General features: G+C 40.7%; 1 protein-coding gene across 3 annotated transcripts in view; it reads left to right on the top strand.

Annotated features, from left to right (window-relative positions):
• RCOR3 (REST corepressor 3) overlaps window positions 1–13,033 on the top strand; it is a 29,805-nt gene that overhangs the window by 5,782 nt on the left and 10,990 nt on the right. For 2 of the 3 annotated variants that reach the window (XM_064164446.1, XM_064164444.1), the window contains 6 exons: window positions 944–1,021; window positions 2,548–2,600; window positions 6,065–6,226; window positions 7,363–7,487; window positions 8,891–8,987; window positions 11,441–11,659. In XM_064164446.1, coding sequence (XP_064020516.1) covers window positions 944–1,021; window positions 2,548–2,600; window positions 6,065–6,226; window positions 7,363–7,487; window positions 8,891–8,987; window positions 11,441–11,659 — 734 coding nt within the window. The remainder of the gene's footprint in view (window positions 1–943; window positions 1,022–2,547; window positions 2,601–6,064; window positions 6,227–7,362; window positions 7,488–8,890; window positions 8,988–11,440; window positions 11,660–13,033) is intronic. The other variant, XM_064164447.1, reaches the window with a different exon arrangement.

The raw sequence follows: 13,033 nt of genomic DNA on the forward strand, positions 1-13,033 counted from the left end.
ATGAAGGGATCTCTGCACTGTGGCTATGGACATCTGTGTAACAGTGTACTTTAATGCTCTATTGTAGCCATGATCCTGTCTTACATCCAGTTGTGACTGAACTTCCTGAGAGTAATGTTTTAATTTAGCCATTTGATATAAAAGGAAATTTGTGATTTTTTTTTTTCATAGGATCACAGAATGGTTTAGGTTGGAAGGGACCTCAAGGATCATCCAACCCCTGACCATAGGCAGGGACACTAGAACAGGTTGCTCATCCAACCTGGCCTTGAACACCTCCAGGGAGGGAGCAGCCACAACCTCCCTGGGCAACCTGTGCCAGTGTCTCACCACCCTCACTGCAAAGAACCCTTTCCTAACAACTAGTTTGAATCTCCCTTCTGCCACTTTAAACCCATTCCTCCTTGTCCTACCATTACAAGACCTTGTCAATAGTCCCTCCCCAGCCTTCCTGTAGGTCCCCTTCAGATACTGGAAAACCACTACAAGGTCTCCTTGAAGCCTTCTCTTCTCCAGGATGCAGAGCCCCAACTTTCATAGCCTGTCCTCATAGCAGAGCTGCTGCAGCCCTTTGAGCATCTTTGTGGCCTCCTCTGGACTGGCTCCAACAGTTCCATGTCCTTCTTGTGTTGGGGGCTGCAGAACTGCACACAGTACTTCAGGTGGGGTCTGAGGAGAGCAGAGTAAAGGGGCAGAATCCCCTCCCTTGCCCTGCTGGTCACACTGCTCTTGCTGCAGCCCTGCACAGGGTTGCTGTCTGGGCTGTGTGCACACACTGTGACCACCACACACACAGAATCACCCTTCCACCCCACTTCCTCAGTAGCTGGGCTGGACCTCTTGATATGGTTATCTTTTACTAACTGTCCTGTGAATAGTTGTTCTCTAGGTTGTATTTCTAAATTCTGACCCTTATATTTTTTTTGTTTGTTTTTACTTACAGGTGCCACAAAATACACTGATAAAGATAATGGAGGGATGCTTGTATGGTCTCCATATCATAATATTCCAGATGCCAAGTGTAAGTCCTTCCCTGCTTATGAATTTGGATGCTTCAGTACAACTAAATAATTGTTTCTGGTTTGCCTGTTTGCTTTTGACTTTACACACAGTAAAACTGTAAATTAGTAAATTAAACACAAGGCTTCTCTCTTTTTTTATTTATAGAACTCCTGGGAAAGGAAAGATCACCTTCTCTTATTTTATAGTTAAGTCTTTGTTTCAAATCGCACTGCCTGTGTTGTCTCATCATCAGTGTCTGTGAAACCTTTACATATGGGTGAAAGAACCAAATATCTAAACATGAGGAACTTGCAGCACTACATTTGTAGGAAATTGCCTTAGATAAATTCAGAAAACATGTGTTGAGGCTCAGTTCAAGGGGAAATTGTTATTGCTGTCCTATCAGGGAAAAAAATGAGTGTTTACTCCCTTCAAATGTGACCTGAAACACAGCAGTCATCTGACTAAATGTGATCAATTATCTGTTAAATCTAATTTAAACCTGCCTGCTATGTTAGAATTTCCCATATGTAATGCAGAGCAGTAAACTCTGAGAGTGCAGTTATGCGAATCTAGTCCTCAGGGCAGTTTCTACCAATTGCCATTAGTTAGAGGTTTGTGTCCCTCTACATTGGAGGGAATATCCCTTCTACTGTAGCAGAACAGTGAGAAATAAAATATCCTAGCACTATATGTGTTAAATACTTTTTAATTATCCTTTAAAGCAATGAATATTTTTACTGCAGCAGTTCATGGCAAGTACATTTCTGGTCCATTTGAATAAAGAGGATATAATTGTTTCTTTTTCCTCTGTCATGCTTCCTTTCAGCTCTATTTAGTTGCCACTTAACTGTGCAGAGTAGAAGGTGAATGGGAAGAGTTTTTCTTTAAAAATAAAAAGTACTCAGTGAAGATCTAAATTAGCAGGACTTAATTGTGGAATGATGGAATGTTCAGCTCAAATCTGGCCAAAAGATTTAAGAAATACTGTGCTGGTGAATAGTACTACCAAATTATTGCATTTACATATTGTCTATTGAAAAGTGACTTCTTGCCATGATTAAAATTAGTCTTGGTCAGTGAAAACTATGTTAATATCAAGGATATACATAATCATTGGTCTAGGATCTCTTTACATTAATCTTGGAAATAAGAACAGTAGAAGTAATTTTAAAACTAACCCAAGAGTCTGTGTTCTTAGGAGTGGCTTTAAATAAGATGTAGCCTTTCAATAACTGGCTAGACTCTGATGTAAATAAATGATGAGCCTCTGTGGCTTTGTTGTGGTAAAAAATGTGAAAGCAGGCTGCTTTTTTATTGAATTAGCTTGTATAAAAAGTTTTATAAAGTTAAATGCTGGAATAAAGACAGTGGACTTCATTATTAATAAAGATATTAATTTATTTAACATGTTGGGAGACTTGGGCATATGCAGTGTGTTAAAGCATGGGAAGATTGGTTTCCCATGTTAGAAGGGTAATTCTGTATCACCTTATTGTAGAACTAAAAGTACTTAAGAGCAATTCTGACATTGCTTTGTTACAGTGGATGAATACATAGCAATAGCAAAGGAAAAACATGGATACAACGTGGAACAGGTAAGTGCTGTGAAACGAGTGTTCATTTAAAGTTGTGGGGGGTTTATTTGTTTGGTTGAGTTTTTTATGTTGAAGTATAACACAGCTCTTTTCCATCCTCCCCTCCCCTTGGTTACCATTAATTTAACACTGTTTCTCTTCAGGCACGACAGCAAACACTGCATTTAAATGGATCTGCAATACAGTTGTGATCTGGATTCTCTGCAAAAGATTGAGCTCTTTGTTTTCATGACATGCTCAGCTTGTAATGTGCACTTCTGAAAGGTTTGACATGTTTCTTGATACACTGGGCATGTCATGCAATTGTGTATGTATATTTCTTAGAATTTCATAGAATCATAGGATCAACCAGGTTGGAAGAGACCTCCAAGATCATCCAGTCCAACCTAGCACCCAGCCCTAGCCTATTAACTAGACCATGGCACTAAGTGCCTCATCCAGTCTTTTCTTGAACACCTCCAGAGATGGTGACTCCACCACCTCCCTGGGCAGCCCATTCCAATGCCAATCACTCTCTCTGGCAAGAAATTCCTCCTAACATCCAGCCTGTACCTCCATCCAAACAGCTTGAGACTGTGTCCCCTTGTTCTGTTGCTGGTTGCCTGGGAGAAGAGACCAACCCCACCTGGCTACAACCTTCCTTCGGGTAGCTGTAGACCGTAATGAGGTCTGCCCTGACCCTTCTCTTCTGCAGGCTGCACACCCCCAGCTCACTCAGCCTCTCCTCATAGCTTTTGTGCTCCAGGCCCTTCACCAGCTTTGTTGCCCTTCTCTGACACTTTCCAGTACCTCAACATCTCTTTTGAATTGAGGAGCCCAGAACTGGACACAGTACTCAAGGTGTGGCCTGACCAGTGCTGAGTGCAGGGGAAGAATAACCTCCCTTGTCCTGCTGGCCACACTGTTCCTGATCCAGGCCAGGATGCCACTGGCTCTCCTGCCCACCTGGGCACACTGCTGCCTCATGTTCAGCTACTATTTACCAGCACCTCTCTTCCTGGCTGCTCTCCAGCCACTCTGTCCCCAGCCTATAGTGCTGTTTGGGGTTGTGGTGGCCAAAGTGTAGAACCCTGCACTTAGCCTTAGTCAGTCTCATCCCATTGGCCTCTGTCCACCCATCCAGCCTGTCCAGGTCCCTCTGCAGGTCTTTGCTGCCCTCCAACAGATCCACACCTGCTCCTAGCTTGGTGTCATCTGCAAACTTTCTTAGGAAAGCAGCTTACAAATTAATGATTAAAATTTAAATATAATACAATTAAAAAACCACTAATTGTGATAGGGGAGCACTGCAAAGGTTTCTTGCATATTAAAAAAATGAAACCCAAACAAACAAAAAAAAGAACCTAAAATACCACACACCAAAGCAAACAAACAAGAACAACAACAACAAAACCTCAGATCCACCACACCACAGAAAAAAAGGGAAACCAATTTTGAGTGTGGTTTTTGTTGTTGTGTTTTTTTTCAGAGGCAGGAAACTAGAATTAAATTCTAGGTTTGAGAGTAGCAAACAAATCCACTCCTTTAAAAATAGCTTGCCATAGAAAGTAGAGGATAAAATTTTGCTGGTCTGCACTTGGTTCTGTTGTACTTTTGAGGGCTTTGTTTGTTTCTTTTTATTTGTTTGTGCTTTTTTATATGTAGTTGGGGGTCTTTCTGTCTGGGTTTTTTTTTTACATTGCCTATTGCAAAAAAAAATATACTGGTATGCAAGTGGAAACAAGTTCTATGATTTGGTTTTGGAGGATGGAAGCTCATAATAGCAAAAACCTGCTAAACAACTGCTACACTATTACAGTGTCCAGTGTAGTTTGATGTTTGCTTATGGCTTGGCTTTTGTTAAGGACAAGAGGGAACTCTGGCATCTCCAAATAAATCTATAAGTCTATATTCATAGACTGCTCACAGTGGAATATGAATTACCTTTGCAAGAGGTTCTTGTAATCTGCCATTTCAGCAAAAGAAGAGGTTTGCTGTGTCCAGGTTCATAAGCTCTCTAAACCCCTCATTTCACAGCTTGGTGATCATGTATGTGTTGTGTGGTTGAAGCTAAGTGGATTATGTTTCCCAATTCCTGTGCCAAACTTGGTATCAAATCTTTGTTGGTTTGAATGAGGGCAGAGAGGCTCTTCAGAGGGACTTGGACAGGCTGGATCAATGTGCCAACATTAATGGGATGAGTTTCAACAAGGCCATATGCCAGGTCCTACACTTGGGTCACAACAACCTCAAGCAATTCCACAGGCTTGGGTCAGAGTGTCTGGAGAGCTGCCTGGCAGAAAGGGACCTAGGGATTGTAATAGAGAGGAGCTGAGTATGAGCTAGCGGTTTGCCCAGGCAGCCAAGAAGGCCAATGGCATCCTGGCTTGGATTAAAAATGCTGTGTCCAGCAGGAGCAGGGAGGTGATTTCCCCCTTGTACTTGACTTTGGTGAGGCCACACCTTGAGTACTGTGTCCAGTTTTGGCCACCACAATACAAGAGAGATGTGGAGGTGCTGGAGTAGGCCCAGAGGAGGGCAACAAAGGTGGGGAAGAGCCTGGAGAATAAATCATGAGGAGTGACTGAGGAAGCTGGGGATGGTTAGTTTGAAGGAGGCTGAGGGGATGGCCTCAAGCTGGGACTGGGTAGGTTTAGACTGGACATTAGGGAGAAGTTTTTCATGGACAGAGTGGTCAGGCACTGGAATGAGCTGCCCAAGGAGGTGGTGGAGTTGCCCACCCTGAATGTGTTTAAAGGTCGTTTGGGTGTGGTGCTTAAGGATATGGTTTAAGGTGAATCTTGTAGAGTAGGGTGTAGGTTGGACCTGGTGATCTTGAGGGGCTTTGCCAACCTGCCTGTTCCTGTGATTCTGTCATTGATTCCCTGGCATGAAGTCTAATCAGTGTAGAAGTCTTAAAGATTATTGAGAACTTAAACTAGGTAAGAAAGCATATTTAAATTTCCATTCCTTATTAGGTGCACATGACATGAAGTGGCTGTCCTGTTGTTTGTGGATTAGAGTTGTAAAAAGGCTACTCTGAGCTTTCAGCCTTGCATTTTGGATGATCTTCCAGCTGCTGAAAAGTTTGGTTGTTTGGTTTTAATCTTTTGGGGCTTGAGTGGACTGGTAATAAAGGCCTGAAGACCTATAAGGAACTGTATAGGTAATATATGCTTGCAAAGTAAGAAGGCAGGTCAAATTTGAGTCTAGCTCATGCTGCTTCAGAATTACTGCTGCCATGCCAAACTAAATTGTCCAGCTTTCATGTCTTTAAAATACTGATGTGTCCACTCTTCACTATCACCTCCAAAGAGAGTTATTATCACCTGTAGTCCATAGGCGATAGAAATGTCAATACACATTGAACAGAGCTCTGATATTAAATCTTGTTTTAAATAAGTAAGTTGCCTTCTTTGTATTTGACTTGCCTCAACCTTTTAGAAAGTTGACTGAATCAAAAAAGGGACTGTTTCTTTTCAAAGGCTCTCGGCATGTTGTTCTGGCACAAACACAACATTGAGAAGTCCCTTGCGGATCTTCCCAACTTCACTCCTTTCCCTGATGAGTGGACAGTTGAAGATAAAGTCCTGTTTGAACAAGCATTTAGCTTCCATGGAAAAAGCTTTCACAGGATCCAGCAAATGGTAAAGTAATATTTTAATTATGAGCATTGTTCAGCTGCACTAAGAGCAAAGGCTCCTGTTGTGCTAAAATTTCATGTTTGCTTCTGTGTAAAAGCTTCAAGAACAACCTTGAATATACCACTTAAGTTAATTTCTTCAAGTCTCTTTGACCTATAGCTCCATCACTATGAGAGCAAAAGACTCCCCTTCTTATCGTAGAATCAAGCAGGTTGGAAGAGATCTCCAACATCATCCAGTCCAACGTAGCACCCAACCCAGTCCAGTTAACTAGACTATGGCACTAAGTGCCTCATCCAGGCATTTCTTGAACACTTTCAGGGATGGTGAATTCATCCCCTCCCTGGGCAGCCCATTCCAGTGCCAATCACTCTCTCTGGCAAGAAATTCCTCCTAACGTCCAGCCTAGACCACCACTTGAGACTGTGTTCCTTTGTTCTGTTGCTGGTTGCCTGGAAGAAGAGACCAACCCCACCTGGCTACAACCTCCCTTCAGGCAGTTGTAGACAGCAATGAGGTCTGCCCCAAGCCTCCTCTTCTGCAGGCTGCACACCCCCAGCTCCCTCAGCCTCTCCTCACAGGGCTGTGCTCCAGGCCCCTCACCAGCTTCATCATCCTTCTCTGTACGTGTTCCAGGCTCCTCAACATCTCTCTTCAATTGAGTGGCCCAGAACTGGACACAGCACTCACGGTGTGGCCTGACTAGTGCTGAGTACAGGGGCAGAATAACTGCCCTTGTCCTGCTGGCCACACTGTTCCTGATGCAGGCCAGGATGCCATTGGCCCTAATAGCATGAAAAATTGCAAGCCAGGATCACTTGAATGTTGAACTGCATCTAAAAATGGGTTTGGTTGGAAAACATTTGTTTTTCTTTGGCCCTAATGATGTGCTGGGGTACAAAAGCAGGAGAGAAAAGAAAAGGTTGGTCTAGAAAGCAGTGGTGAGACCCCAGCTTCCTCAGCCTCTCCTCACAGGGCTTCCCCCCTCAAGTTTTGGAAAATATATGTATGAAATACAGTTTTCATTTCATACAAGCATGTGAATATTTGGGCAAAGGTGGCTGTAAATAGAGCAGAATCCCTATCTTGCATGGGATTTTAATGTCAGAAAGTTCTAATATGTTAATTTCTTCTCCTAGCTTCCAGACAAGACTATTGCAAGCCTTGTAAAATATTACTATTCTTGGAAGAAAACTCGCTCGAGGACAAGTCTGATGGACCGCCAAGCTCGGAAACTAGCAAACAGGAATAACCAAGGTGACAGGTAAGTGTTAAGTAGCTGACCAGAGATTGCTGTCTTTCTAGGTAGAAATGTCAGAGTAATTTCCAGCCATTATGTTTCAGCATCAACAGTGGATTTGGGTTTGAGCATCCTTGGTGATGATTCTGCTTTTAGCAAGGGAGTTGGTACCTCTGCTTTAAGAACTGTATTGCTCCAGTTGTAATAACACACTCGAGTGCTTTAGTTGATAACTGTAAAAATAAGGGTTCAAAAAAAAACCCTGGTCTGGCATTGTGGTTTAGAGAAATAATGCTTTGAGAAGCCTAATACTATATTCTTGTGTGGGGAGGAGAGGATTTTTGGGGCGGGGGGGGGGTGTGTCTGTTTGGCACTGTTTTGTGGTTTGCTTTTTTTTTAATTATAATGGAATTAAAACCAAAAGAAAGAAAAAAAAAGTTGTAGCAATTAGAATGCTCAAGCATTGTTTTGTAGGAAAACTTTTAAGTCTTCTTTTAGGAGACTTAGAACCGCTTAGAGTCAAAGAGAGTTAGAGTTTAAAATAGGTTTAAAACGCTGTTGAATAGAAGGGAATGATATTTCCCCTAGTTCCTATGAAATTCAAATTGTATTGTACTTAGTGTACCTGAGTATTAACTTTGTGCTTTTTTAATGTGATGTCATAAGTTGAAATGATAATTAACATAATCACATTTATATTGGGAAGTACAATTTTACATCCCTGGAAGATGGCCTGGATAGAGCAAAAAAGTTCTATTTAATTATATATTACTAAAAATTACTCCTGAAATTCATCATCTACTTAGTGACCTTAATGCTGAAAACTAACAGAAGCAAATCAATTTACTTCTAATACAGCATTTTGGATGGGTTTTTCTTGTAATAATTAGGAAAAATGTCATGTTTTTGCATTCACTCAGAAGTTGTTGTGTTAATGACTGGATTTGACTAAAGTAAGTTATCTTTTCAATCATTTCTCTTTAATTCCACAAGCTTATTCAGGTTGTTTTTTTTTTTCCCCATCCACTTGGTGCAGTGGTTTGAAAATTCATCTTTTAACCTTTCATTTGCCACTTTAGTTTTATTTCTAGTCTTGGTATAGTTGGCCATATAAGTATTTGTGATGGTAAAGACAAGTTGGATTGAAGAGAGGTGACACCCAAGTGTTTTGGCAGCACTACCAGAACTGCTTAAAGTATTTTGGGGACTAGGGTTCAGGATTGCTTGTTTATCACAGTAATTATTAGAATTTAATGAAGGAAATGTTTGTAACATCTTTCTCTTTTGGAAACTAGAAATATTTTTGAGATGCTCTATGCTTTTAGAAAAGATATTTTCAAGTAGGTAATTCTGTCTTACTCTGATACCTATTTGTGTATGGGGGTTAAAAAAATAAATAAAATGACCAGTCTCTTATCTGTCCTTAGTGATGATGATGTAGAAGAAGCTCATCCAATGGATGGAAATGATAGTGATTATGATCCAAAAAAAGAAGCCAAAAAGGAGGTAACAGATAGCTTAACGGTGAATGTCAGTTTGTTTTCTGCAAATGTGTTCTGTGAAAAGCAGGACTTGCCCTGAGAAGGTTTAGCTTGCAGGGTGCAGAAGCCACCGAGGTTTAGGTGATCAAGATCTTGACAACTTGTGATTGAAACAGTTTTACAGTGTATACTTTTTGCTGTTCTGTGAACGTAAATGCATCTCTCATTACCTTCACTATCTCCTAAGAGATTGGATGGAACCTGGGGAAACAACATTCCCCCTTGCTTTTGTTTCACCAACTTGTTTACAGCTTCACTGGTAGCGAGTTGCTGTAAAGCAAGTGTTTCCTTTCCAGTTTAAAATGAAATTGTTTCCCAAGAATAACTTTTTAGTTCTTTCAAAGCCACAGTGAGGTTATGCTTCCACTAATAGGTGGCTTTATTGAGATGCTTTCTACTAATAAATGTGAATGAAAACATTTTTGCCTCCTCTAATGAACGTTTACTGTTAGCTTCACATACAAGTGCTGTTTCTGGGATATGTTCAAGTTTTGAGGGTCTTTTGGTAAACATTAAGTTATTTAGGAACAAGGATAGGAAAACACAGTTAAGTATGTAAACACTTGATTCTTTCCTTGATCAACCTTAATGCATTTGCAGCTTTCCTAAAATGGAACAGTTTGTTCTCCTTGAGAACATGAAAGGAGAGGTAGTGCAAAACCTCAGCATTCCCACAAAGTGGTATCTAGGATTATTAATCAGACTTTGGAGTTCTACTAAAAATTATATTGATTAAAAAACCCAGTGGTTTAGACACCATTCTTAGCTTTGCAGTACCCTTGAATGTATCATTTTACCTAACTACCTCAGGTTAAAAAAAAAGGAAAAGCTACCCCTAAATAAAGACTGTTTTGTTCCATTTACTTTCCTTGGTATTGTTCAAATCACTACATGCAGTCCAGAATGAAAGCAGAGTGTTCCCAGACTGATAGGAACAGGACAAATAGGTTTGCATTTTCTCACGAGCAGCTTGGATTTGCATGAGCTAACTTTATGATCTAGTATTTCTGGTAGGATTTCCATACTTTCACTTCCTAAGCAAAATATAAACAGAGTAGGCTACTTAAACCTGCAGAGCGATGGAAACTTTCTCTTACCAGAGAAAATTAAAATTAGCCAAACAGTTTAACCTGGTAAGATGAAAGCTTCACATAATTTTACTTTAAATCCAGTCTGAACAGACAGGAACTGCAGTTTCATACTAAAAGAACAATGCAGAAGGAAAAAAAAAAAACAAATGGTGTAAATTGGCCCAAAGTAAACTTAACCTTGGGATTTTTAGATGCCAAAGATGTATGGCTCTATAACCATTTTCAAGGAAAAGCAAATAAGAGCTTTTAAGATAGCCTCTGTGAAGTCTGTGGACTGGATTAACTTAGCCGAGAAGAGAGTTTGTCAGAAGGTCAAGCATAGTAAAGCCAAAATCCTGTTTGCTGATTTATCCTAAAGCTACAGAACATGATAATAATGGCTGCTGCCATTTGTTGTTTTCTCCGCTACCTCCTCTTAACCTGCATGGATGGCAGCAGGGAGGAACAGTAGGGAGCTGCCTGAAGTAGCAAAAAAGCCTAAATCCCATTGGTGTTCTGGTACTGAGCATTGTTTTCAAGTGGAAGATCCTTGCAGAGGAAGTAATTTGTTTCTTTTCTCTTGGTTTGTAGGAAACCTACCCGGTTTCTCTAGGAGAATCACACAAATGCAGGCTAGCTGTTGTGCAGCAGTGCCCATTGAAGACAAAGTTTACATTTTTGTTTTCAAATGTATCAAAAACATCAGTTACAAACACTTAATCTCCTCTTTACAATCCCTTTTCACTTAAATGCAAACAACGAAGGCTTAAGTTTCTAAATTGCATGGATTTTTATGACTGCAGAACTATATCCACCCTGTCTTTTAAATCTTCTGAAGCAAACAGCATTACTGCTTTCCACAGAGACCTTGTAGTAGGGGAAAGTGTCATCTTGCATCCTTGCCCATCCTTGTTGGCTTCCTGTCATTCTTTTCAGCTGCTCTTCACCTGAGCTCCTCATATCTAACCAGAAAAATGTGTGGATCGGTGACTGCTTGGTTTAAATATGCAATACTCTTTATCTTCTGCACACATAAGAGGCTCTTGATTTGCCCTCTTTCAAAGCATCCAGACTGTGATTTCTATAAAATCGATTGTATTTTCATCCATATTTTAAAAACAAACCCAAAACCTGACCAAAACAAACCCCCTGACCTTTCTAAGACTAATGCAGGCACACTGAGCAAACAACTGGTATGCTCAATTAGCTCATCTGCAAGACTTCCTTTGGGTACTAGATGTGGAGGAGGATGTTAGCTTAGGCTTTCTTTGCCATAAATATGACACTATAGTGCAATGTGATTCTGTAATAAGGTCATCTTCAAGATACTGTTATTCTTTAATGATGTATTTCTTGTAAATTAAAGGGCAATAATGAGCAGCCTGTTCAGACCAGCAAAATAGGTCTGGGTAGAAGAGAGTATCAGAGCTTGCAGCATCGCCACCATTCTCAGCGTTCCAAATGCCGTCCACCAAAAGGCATGTACCTGACCCAGGAAGATGTGATAGCTGTTTCCTGTAGTCCCAATGCAGCCAACACAATTCTTAGACAGCTGGATATGGAACTTATCTCGTTAAAGCGACAGGTACCATGGGTTATTGGTCTTGTTTTGTTTTCATCTCAGATTGTTCTGATTGTAATGATTTTGAAGATTGTCTGTGAAGATTCTGAAACTTCTTTAATGTGAGTCTTCCTAATTTTGTTCCACAGTTACCACCAGAAATGCTGGACACTAGTTGGCTATTTAGCTAATCTGTGGTTTTGTTACTTATGTTCATCTACTTTTGTGGATAACATGAAATGATGGCTTCCTTTGAAGTGGGGGTGTAGGGGGTCATATGGCATGAAAACAGGGATAGATTTGGGGACAGGAGAAAACCCAAGACACTTTTATTTAACTTAAAGTATTTGGGTAACAAGTGAAAAATAAGACCAATGAATCAGAGGAAGTTACATTTGTTGTGCTTAAAACTGCTGGTTTTCTGGATGTCCTTCCCCATATTGGATACTGGAATGGGCTGCCCAGGGAGGTGGTGGAGTTGCTGTCCCTGGGGCTGTTCAAGGCAGGATTGGACGTGGCACTTGGTGCCATGGTCTAGCCTTGAGCTCTGTGGTAAAGGGCTGGACTTGATGATCTATCCAACCTTGGTGATAGTGTGATATACCATGAAACTACTGATGGGGAGGAAATCATGGGCCTGGGCACTACTCTTATTGATGAGATTTCTACTTTTTATCAAATTTAGAAAAGCTTTGCAGTCTTCACCTTTTAAGAGGACAATTGCCTGTGTCCTTTGCATGAATAAGTTAACTTCAAACAAAGTTGAAGCACAGAATCTGTTCAGCTTCTAAGGGTACAGCAGTATGTGCATGCTTGCATCTAGGAAGAATGGGGCTACAAAGTCAAGGCTTGTCTCCTAGAATTTCTGCCTCCTTATAGACTGCTAAGAGCTGACATATTGCAAAATCGTGGAGTGAATGAAGGGTTTCATGGGTTTTTTGCTCCCTTATATTCTTTTACAGGAGAAATATGCTTCTTTCAGTCACAGCAGGACTCTGGGGCTTAATAGCATAGGTGGGTTTCACTCTTTAGCCTAAGTGTAGGTGAGTTACAGCCTTGAGGCTGTGTTTCTCTTTTTTTTTTTTTCTTGCAGTGATCTCAGAGGTGCAGCCTTTGGAATCTCCCACTGAGTTGTCTGCTTTTGTGTCCATACTTAAGAACACTTGCAGTAGCTGTGCAGAACTATTTTCTTACCTGTGTTATCTTCTATGCATTACTATCAGGTTTAAATGGTTAATGGATATGGAATTTGGAGGCTCTCTCCTTTCTATACACCAAGATACTTTATTTAAGTATTTTAAATCCTCTCAGGAGTCACCCTTAAAGGAAATCATGATGAGGTCAATGAAAAGCCATCTTTTAGAAGGAACTAACTGGAAGTATCTCATAAACACTTTT

The sequence above is a fragment of the Pogoniulus pusillus genome, chromosome 25, assembly GCF_015220805.1.
Source record: "Pogoniulus pusillus isolate bPogPus1 chromosome 25, bPogPus1.pri, whole genome shotgun sequence".
Classification (NCBI taxonomy): Eukaryota; Metazoa; Chordata; class Aves; order Piciformes; family Lybiidae; genus Pogoniulus; species Pogoniulus pusillus.